Consider the following 10691-nt stretch of genomic DNA (forward strand, 5'->3'; position numbering starts at 1 on the left):
ACTATGGTCCCAGCTGCCTTGAGATCATTGACAAGTTGCCTTGAAATAGTTCTGGGCTGATTCCTCACCGTTCTCATTATCATTGAAACTCCACGAGGTGAGATCGTGCATGGAGCTCCAGACCGAGGGAGATTGGTAGTTAATTTATTTTTTCTCCATTTGCGAATAATTGCACCAACTGTTGTCACCTTCTCACCCAGCTGCTTGGCGGTAGTCTTGTAGCCCATTCCAGCCTTGTGTAGGTCCACAATCTTGTCCCTGACATCCTTGAAAAGCTCTTTGGTCTTGGCCATGGTGAAGAGTTTGGAATCTGGATTGATTGATTGCTTCTGTGGACAGGTCTCTTTTATACAGGTAACGAGCTGAGAGGGCACCCAATGTCAGATTGTTACCTGTATAAAATACACCTGGGAGCCAGAGATCTTGCTGACCGATAGGAGATCAAATACTTATACATTAATTTGCATTTTCATGAATGAAATAACTTTTTTGTAATGCATTTATCTGGATTTTTTGTTATTGTTGTGTCTCTCACTGTTCAAATAAACCTACCATTGAAATTGAGGACTGATAATTTCTTTGTTAGTGGGCAAACTTACCAAATCAGCTGGGGTTCAAATAATTGTTTCCCTGACTGTAGCTATACAAAGGTGTATGTGTGTGTGTCTTTCCACCCTGAAGGACACCGTAAACACTTGTTTTATTATGATTTGAATATCAGCTCTCAGACTCTGAGGGAGGATAAATGATTCTCATTAATTATAATAAATTTGCCTGTCAAGCCTGCAATTATTTTGTTGCCACACAAATTGGTTATTCATATAATGGCTGCAGCAGAATACAGCACTGAGAGTGACTCATGATTTTGTTGAGCAATAAAAGCAAGGGAAGCTAATTGTTTCATTTGTCAAAAATTTAAAATGGTGCCATGCGACAGTGTGTGTTCATGTGTATGTTCAGGGACAGAGAGTAATCAGTGTATCTGTCACTTTTGCAAATGAGTTGCATTTCTTGTTACTAAATTTCACCAATGCAGAACACAGCTTGAGTTCTGCATGGCAGCCAACAGTTTGCAGTTTTTGTTTGCCAGATGTTTAACTTAAGTTGAACTGATGTGGGTGGGTCTTTGGATATTTATACTGGATGCTTCATCTTTGACTGCAGTATATATTTCAGAATACCTGGAGATTACGTCCTTTGCACCTCTTTGTCATTTTTTCTTTTTTGTTCCATTTGTTTCCATTTCTTTTCTGAGCACCTGATTTTAGTGACCGACTGTTTGTCAAGTGAACGCCTCATTACAGCAGCATGACAGACCAAGCCATTTTTTTTGCATTATGGGCAAAAGCACAATTGTTTTGACCAACTGTGTCAAGGAAAATTAAGATAAAAGTATAACAAAGTTTTATGTGATTCACAGACAGATTCTTGTGCTGAGAACCAGTGGACTGGTAGCTCTGCTCTTACTACGATTTTAGTTAGGGGCAGTGCCTGCTTTGTGAAGTAAAAACTGATACATAATGAGCTAGTAGTGTAATCTAACTCACATTACCACGTGCAGACACACACAGAAACACAATAAAGCTGTGCTGCACAGATCAAGCAGATAAACCTGTGGAGGAACAAGAGCAGAAAAACTGAAGTGATGAAAATACAAAAGATATCCAAGATGCGTGTCCAGAGCTAATGTCTGAACTAGCCAGCTCTACATATCAAACACAATACCACAACAGCTGCTGTTGCAAGTTACGATAACTAGCTCGCTGATGAGAGAGAAGCTCCTGAACTGAATGAACTGCTGCTCAAAGACAGGGTTTAACAAGTTTTATTATGGTTATGTGTTGACTCACAGATTAAATGTTACAGCAGAATTCAAAACTGATCTTGAGCCACTCATGTGACAAAAATTTATGTTCCATCGGAATATAATCTAATAACCAAATACAGCCACTAATAGGCCATATAAGAATGTAATTTTTAGAAGAGAGAGTGTCTCTTTTTGGCCAAGACTGGCCTTGAAATGGGAAGAAGAGTTAGAGGTACTATTCAGGAGAGCATAAAAGAGTAACAGAGCCTGAGAGCAACTGTCTTTCTGTAGCATACAATTGATTTGACTTTGATTTAACAATGTAAAAATGTAGACATAATGCAATAACTTCCAGTGGAACAAAGTTTCAAATGGTGAATAAGCATAATGAAATACTAGTTATTATTGTGATAAACATAGACGCTGATTAATTTGTAGGCAGCATTGTCAACCGAGCACCTCAGCTCAGTCCAGCCATCCTACTATATTCACTCACCAACTGTTCTGACAATTAACAGAAGGATCAAGTTATCAGTCAGCCTCTGCAGTAAACCACAACAAACACTGCTCCACCTGGAGGGTATATACACAATACTGCGGGCAGCTGGTACACATGGTGCTTAGGGGCGTAAAATAGGCACCACTGCGATCATCGCAGGGGATACACGATAAGAGCAGGGGCCATGTGTGGACCTGTCACAGATCAGGCATGGTTCCATCATGGTCCACCCAGCAATTTAAGATGTCTACATGCTGTGGACCAAAGTAGCTATTCTATTTGCTCACACTGTTATGGCGAACCGTATGTGTGTGTGGTCGGACTCAGAAAAAAAGGCAGAACTCGGACTCAGGCTTGATCAGGTAAATGTATTTTACTGACAGAATTGAGAATGGTCAGAATCGGTCACATCAGCCGATCTCAGGGCAGCGGGGAGTGCTGGGATGACTGGACTGCTAAGACTATAACCCAAGGTGGTAGGAGAGGCGCAGCCGGCTAAAGAAGAGCAGAGGATGAGAATGAGTAACAAGGGTGCTATGGAAACGGCAATACTGATAGGTATACTGAGGACCCGAGTAGCAGCATTTATTGGTTCGAGGCAGGTGATCACTGGTCCAACGTGCAGTTCTGCCGTGGTGGAGAGGCTCAGGTTTGCAGCAGATGACAGAGCAGGTAGAAGGGCAGTGCGATGAAGGCTGACAGTTGAGATCCAGAGCCGCGCAACAAATCCCAGCAGAGGTTGGTCTCCTCGTCCTGAGAAAAAGGTTCACAGTCCAGGCACCAAATAATGCCAATAAAAAAAAACACAAAATGGCCAAAACCAGCAGGGGATACACCAATCCACAGTAAGACAGTTCAAACAGAAAGCAACCCTCAAAAATACAAAGGGCATTTAGTTCTTTAACCCAAGTTCACAGTAAAACAAAACAGAAAGCGACCCTTTCAAAAACACGAAGGACATTTAGTTCTTAACACCAGGAATCAGGTCCCACAACGTAGAAGCAGTTCATATGTATATAATCCTTGCAGGAAACACAGCACAAATACTCACAGGGTCACAAGAGATCATCTGGTGATGAGGACACACCAACGCTCCCTTTAAATACTAGTCTGGAAATTGAGATCAGGTGTGCCTCACTGCCTAGAATGCATTCCCACCTGTGCAGGGGCGGAACTACTGTGATAGCCCGTGCCAGCTGAGGAAGTGTTGGGGGTGGACAGGGCCATGGACGTAACACACACCAACCTTGATCCCAGCAAAAAAACTGACATTATTGTACGCATCAGCAGACAGCTGGTGAACATAGTGAAGCAATCAGCTGCTAAAGAGATATTTTTCTAAGGAAGTGGTGGAGACCTAAACACAGCCAAAAGGAGAGTAAATATTGGGTTTACATTGGACAGATGGCCTGAGACATGATTACAAATTACTATTAATGTTGCTCTGATTATTAACTGATTTTGTGTGTACCACATTTATATGATTAAGATGTAGTGTAATTAACATAAATGTCCTTTTCAGTCCAGCCCCACACAGTCAGGCACACACTCTCACCTCTCCAGAGAAGGCCTGTCCATTCAGCAGGTGTTCAGAGCCCTGGCTGTCCTCGCTGCCGAAGTGTAGCCGGATCTCTTCCAGACGATGGCTGTATGTCATTGGCCCTCCAGAGATGTTAACCAGATGCTCCTTGTCCAGTCGCAGAGAGACATGGCGGCCTGTATTGTACATGGTCCCTCCCACCTCAGAAAAAAATGATACAGTATAGCAGATTTAATAATACATAAATACAGTCATATTTTTTTGTGTATTCAAACAAATCTGAAAATAGATTAAAAAAGAAAACTCCTGACAACTGCACAAAAACATTTTCTGAGGTTGCTGTCAGACCTGTGGTTCAGTTACCTTTTAGTCTGGGTTCATTTTGTGTTTACACTGACTTATTATAGATTACTTGTTTCATGCTATTTTCTCTGGTGTCATATAGAGCTGACAAAAAATAAGTGGTAGGCATTATTAATCTACTATTTAATCTAATCTATATATAGACGCTGCAACTCATATGACACAGACAATGTACAAATAAAAACACGAAGAAAGATGGGTTTTGGTACAGTGTTTTATATACAACCCCAAATCAAAAAAAGCAGAGACAGTATGTAAAATCAAAATTAAAACTGAAAATAATGATTTGTATTTTACTGAAAACAATACATCAACACATTATTTTATGTGTTACCTCAATAATTTTATTCTTTGTTCAAAATAAACACTCACTTCAATTTGGGTTCATTTTGTACTATGAGGGGAGATGGCTACTGTGTGATGATCACATTCTCACTATATAATGACGTGACATACAATAGATTCTCTGAGGGGCAGCCTCTCTTTTACGGGAACACCCTGATCACATTCACACAAGCTGCCCTGTATTAATGCTCTGCCAGCCACTGAGCATCTCTACTGGAGTGGTTGGGGTTAAAGGTCTTGCTCACAGGCACCACAGTGGTGGTGATGAGGGTGGGGAAGATGCTGCTTTGGTGGGATTATTTTTCTTTCAAAATGTACTGTATTTGCTGTTGAAACTCAGATAGGAAATGTATAAATTACCATGTTGATATTTCACTGGGGTTTTATTTGTATTCATAACTAAAAGTTGAGATGTTTGTGCAAAAATGTGCAAGAAAACTCAATCATCAGACAACCTTAAGAATTTCTGCTGTCTTGTTAAACATCTCCCTTTTTCTGACTCTTCTGAAACCTGTAACAGTGATCAGTGAAGGCCACTGGTATATTCTGGAGAAAAGTTTGCCTTGGTTTGAGTCTTCTCGCTAACTTGACACAGCAGTGAATCACCATTACTTTAGGAAGAGCTTTAAAAAAAACTAATGAGGAAAATCAGTCTCTTGAAGTCTTTTCAGCTTTGGTTGTGAGTAATAAGTAGATCCTGTTGTCTCATACTTTTGACAACTTATGAATTTTTCATTTAAGCCTATATCATTAGCAGAACTTATGCAGGAACAGTCCTGAGGGCTTGATTTAATTGGGCAGCGATCTGAGCAGGAGAGAGAGGTGACGTAAACTGCAACAAGACTTTAGAAGGTTCTGTCTGTCACTGTTGACAAAAATACGTTTTTCACACAAAAATGTTTTGATAAATTCTTAACATTTTGCATACATTTATTTTTAGTTGAATCTATTATTAACTTTACACCTTGAAAAAGAAAAGGTTCTCCTTCCAAACTTGTTGTCTAACTTGGTTCTTTAAGGTTTTACCTGCAATGAGCCAATCAATGTTTGGAAGTTTGAAAGGACAACCAGTCATGTTCTGCCTCTTCTGTCAATGAAGTGACTCAGTGACTGAGGTTAAAGGAGCTTGAGATGACCACAAAATAGTGCAAAATCTGACTTTATGAAACCTCAGAGATGATTTTATCGCAGTCACTGTAAACAGCAAAAAGCTCTTTAAAAAAAAAAAATCTTGTTTAAATCATAAATCTTGCTTCACTTATAGGCCAGTGCTCATTTAATTGCACAGCTCAATAATTACATAATAGTAACCAGATTAAATGTTATTATTATCAAAATTTAGAGATGCCAATACATTTTAAGATGTAGAAATTTGTGCCTGCCCCCATCTGTCAGTGGATTATCAGCTTTCTGACAGACAGGAAGTGCAGCAGAGGGGAGAACACACATCCAGCACCCAGACAATCAGCACAGGTGCCCCTCAGGGATGTGTGCCCTACCCTCTGCTGTTTTCACTATACACCAACAACTGCATCTTGAAGCATGACAGAGGACCCCTCTGTCATGCTCCTAAAGTTTGCTGATGATACAATGGTCATTGGTTTCATCCGAGACCGCGACGAGTCAGCCTACAAACTGGAGGTTGAGCAGCTGGTCCTGTGGTGTAGTCACAACAACCTGGAGCTGAACACGCTTAAAATAGTGACACAGCAGAGAATGTACTTCCGGCATCAGCTCAGGAAGTTCAACCTGCCTCAAGTGCTGCTGATTCAATTTTATAGGGAAATCATCAAGTCTGTTCTCTGTACTTCCATCTCTGTCTTGTTTGGCTCGGCAACCAAACAGGACAGAAACAGGCTCCAGCGGACAGTCAGGACTACAGAGAAAATAATCAGTGCCAGTCTGCCCTCCATGGAGGACTTGTACACCTTATGAGTCAAAAGGAGGGCAGAGAGGATTTCTGCAGACCCCTCCCACCCTGGATACAAACTCTTTGAACTCCTCCCCTCCGGATGGTGCTACAGGTCACTATACACCAACATGGACACAGAGATAGGTTCTTCCCCCAGGCTATTAAAGTCATGAACAGCCAGTCTATGTTGCTCTTTTAACTTGTATATATTTTTTGTATTTATATTTTTATATTGTGCACATCAGGGGCCATTGAGCTGGAGTCAAATTCCTTGTATTTTTTAAATACTTGGCAATAAGGTTTATGCTTAAATTTGAGAAAAAATTAATTCATTGTTTGTATACATTTTAGTAAACTATTGCTAACTCCTAGCTAGTTTTGTGTATCTGTTGAGCTTGTCATTTCTCTTCTTCAGGAGACATAATGAAAACAGAGATTACTGTGCAGATTGAAAGCCATATTTCTCTGTTGAAGCAACAGAAAGAAACATAAAACAAAAGAGAACAGTAGAAAGAAAGCAGTTTACAGAAAATGAATAAAAGACAAGGAGAAAGCATCAGCAGTAACTCAGTGAAAATTTCTGAGATTCTTTGCTTAGAATTATGTTTTTAGTGAAACAAAATCAGTCTTAATTTAACTAAAGGTTTTTTTTTACCAAAGTAAAGCATGTTTCCAAATATCTTCAATTATAACTTCATTCAGTAACTATCATTGATTTTGTGTATTGAAACATAGTAAAGCTAAACTCAGAGAATCTGTCTTTAATGTAAGTTTTTGAATCTAAGGCCTTTAAAAGTTTTATTTTTAATCATGAAAGGTGACAGAATATAACATTCGTTATTCTTCGGGCTCAGTCGAGTCCAGCTATTTTCCCCCCACATACTGTAGGTTTTCAGCTTGGTTCGTGGTTCACAGGCCACCACCTGCTCTGTTTTCCCTGAGGGTAGCAGTATGCAAGAGGGAAACCATTTAATCATTTAATGGCCAATTATGCTAAGATAAAGATAATCCCATGGTTCTTTAGTGAAGATGCAGAGTCTTATTTCATGTGGTTGATATTAGCTCAAAGCTGGACAGGACTGTTTAGCACAGAGCCACAGTGGATAGTGTAAAGAATGTCAACTAATGGAAGAAGAGAGGCAGACTTTATAAACTGATGACAGTTTATAAAGCAGACACTGGCCACATCAACTTGACCAGTGTTTGATTGTTTGTTGTGCCTTGTTGCTTTTCTTCTTTTGTCTCTCCTCTATCCACTCACCCCAACCGGTTGAGGCAGAAGGCCGCCCACCAAGAGCCGGGGTCTGTCAGAGGTTTCTTCCGTTAAAGGGAGTTTTTCCTCCCCACTGTCGCCAAGTGCTTGCTCAAGGGGGATTTGTTGGGTTTTCCCCATGTAATAATAGTGATAACAGTAAGGTCTAGACCTTACTTTGTAAAGTATCCTGAGATGACTTTTGTTGTGATTTGGTGCTATACAAATAAAATAACTTTGTAGAAGTTTCCTGCAAGTTTGATGACTTAGTGCAAAAGTGTCTGGAACTGCTATTGTTTATTACAAAATAAACAAAACATAAACGAGAACTGGTATTCAAAGAAAAAAATATAGTTGAGCCTGGACTATATTTTTGTATGAAGTCACCCTGTAGGTAGTGGAGATGATAGAGGATTATAAATAACATAACATTAAAGATTCAGCAGAAGCTGTGATGTAGTTACTGGAAACACTGTCTTTTCTAACCCCAATTCAGAAAAAGTTGTATGCAAAATCAAAATTAAAACTGAAAATAGTGATGTGTAAATCATCTGTGTCCTGTATTACATTGAAAACAATACAGCAGCACATTATTGGATGTAATACCTCATCAACTTTATTCTTTGTTCAAAATAACCAGACACCCTGGATTCCCTGCAGTATGCCTACCAAACAGGGCCACCTATCGCGGCTGCCCTCCACTATTCCCTTTCCACCTGAAAAATAGAGACTCCTACATCAGGATACTCTTCATTGACTACAGCTCTGCTTTAAACACAGTTATCCCCAACAAACTCACCCACAAACTGTCCACACTGGGTCTGCACCCCACCCTCTGTGACTGGCTCCTGGACTCTCTGACTGGCAGGCCCCAGTCTGTCAGGATTGGTAATGGGACCTCGGCCAGCATTACTACAAACATTGGCACCCCACAGGGATGTGTCCTCAGTCCCATCCTCTACACCCTGTTCACCCATGACTGTGTCAGCTCCCACAAGGACAACATCATCCTAAAGTTCGCGGATGACACCGCAGTGATAGGTCGTATCACTGGCAGTCTGGTGTCATGGTGGACTCTTGCATTTCAGGGTAATGAGATAAAACAATGGAATGATGATTCCATTTGAAACAGGTGATGTCAACAGGCCGAGCGCTTTAGGAGCAAAGATGGGCAAGGACGCAAGCCTAAGCTGGGTGACCGTTTTCCTCCAATCCCTCAAATGGCACTGCATCAAGAATCTTCGTTCTGCTATAAGCGATATAACCACACCGGCCAGGATGACTTTGGCACACATGTGTCAGGTACTACAATACCAAGGGAGCCCTATGTCAACGGTGTTCAGAAGCTCATCCGACTGCTAAGGGTTCAGAGGCATCTGTAATGGACCATCACACAGTGGAAATGTGTACTGTGATCAAATGAATCAATATTTCAAGTCTTTTTTTTTGGAAGGAATGGACCCCGTGTGCTCTGGTCCAAAGAGAAAAAGTACCATCCAGACTGTTACCAGCAACAAGTCCAAAAGCCAGGGTCCGTCATGGTCTGGGGTTGTGTCAGTGGCCTTGGCAAAGGTAACTTACACTTCTGTGATGGCTCCATTAATGCTGAAAAATATGCAAAGATTTTGGAGCAATATATGCTGCCTTCAAAATGACAAGGCAATGCAAAACCTCATACTGCTCACATTACCAAGGCATGGCTGTGGAGGAAAAGGGTGCGAGTGTTGGACTGGCCTGCCTGCAGTCTTGACCTGTCCCCAGTAGTTCTCTACTGGGTACAGGTTGTGTGGCACACTTTGAAACCAAATCGTGTCAACAAAAACCCAGGACCTTAAAACTTGTTCGCAGGAAGAATGGGACAAAATGACACACTGACTCACTTTGTATCCTTAATCCCTAAATTTCTTTTACTTGTTGTAAAAAGGAACAGCAACGTTAAACCATAGTAAATGCTTCACTGTCCCAACTTTTTTTGGAATGTGTTGCAGACATCAGAATTGAAGTGAGTGTTTATTCAAAGAGAACCAAGATTCAAAGTGTTTGTCATATCCACAGTATGGAAACGTGTTTCCATGCACAATGTAATTCTTACTTTACCATCCACACTGAATGCCAAACAACACAAGTGAAATATAAAGTAGATAAACAGCAGCACAAAATCTAAAAGCACTTTAAACAGTGAGTGAAAATAAATATAATGAGAACACAATAAGAGATAATGTACACTACATCGAAGATGTATGTGCATTAGTCATCAGTGGGTGTGCAATTATGCATGTGCAGTTGTGCATGTGCAGCTGAGCATGTAAAGAGTACAGGTGCAATTACATGAAGTAATTTCTGATTGTAAACTCCTGTCAGCAAGAGTTGGAAAGTGGTGCAGGAATCAGAATTGAAGTAAGTATTTATTTTGAACAAAGAATAAAATTGATGACGTACATTATCACATCAAATAATGTGATGCTGTGCTGTTTTCAATGTAATAAATTTAGAATTTAGAACTATTTTCAGATTTAGTTTTGATTTGATTTATTTATTCTTTCAAACATGTAACAACAGTCAGTATGTAATCACACATAATTCCAGACATGTCCACAAAAATATTTTCAATTTGCTTATACCTAGTACATGCTTGAACGGAGTAGGAAGAAGTTAGACTTATCTAGTCCTACCCCCTAACATCATCTTATCATCATTGGTTTGCAAGCAGTATTACTACATGGAGACATATTCTACATCCACACTCCCATCTGATTAATCATTAAGCCTGTTCTTGCCCATATCTTGATTGACACATACCTTTATATCTGTGTTTAAACTCATCAATATTCTTACTGCTTTTTATGTCCATACCTAAATTATTCCATAGTTTTACTCCACTTATCGAAATACAGAATCTTTTTTTGGTTGTACGTATAGCATAAATTTTTAAATTTAACTGACCCCTTAAATTGTATCCCCCTTCCCTTTCAT

At 40.1% G+C, this 10691-nt stretch overlaps 1 protein-coding gene across 2 annotated transcripts in view; it reads right to left on the reverse strand.

Annotated features, from left to right (window-relative positions):
* ca10a (carbonic anhydrase Xa) overlaps positions 1-10691 on the reverse strand; it is a 514312-nt gene that overhangs the window by 88367 nt on the left and 415254 nt on the right. For both annotated transcript variants that reach the window (XM_020608877.1, XM_020608878.1), the window contains one exon: positions 3862-4047. In XM_020608877.1, the coding sequence (XP_020464533.1) occupies positions 3862-4047 (186 nt within the window). The remainder of the gene's footprint in view (positions 1-3861; positions 4048-10691) is intronic.

This window comes from Monopterus albus, unplaced genomic scaffold (genome assembly GCF_001952655.1).
Source record: "Monopterus albus unplaced genomic scaffold, M_albus_1.0 scaffold96.1, whole genome shotgun sequence".
Lineage (NCBI taxonomy): Eukaryota > Metazoa > Chordata > Actinopteri > Synbranchiformes > Synbranchidae > Monopterus > Monopterus albus.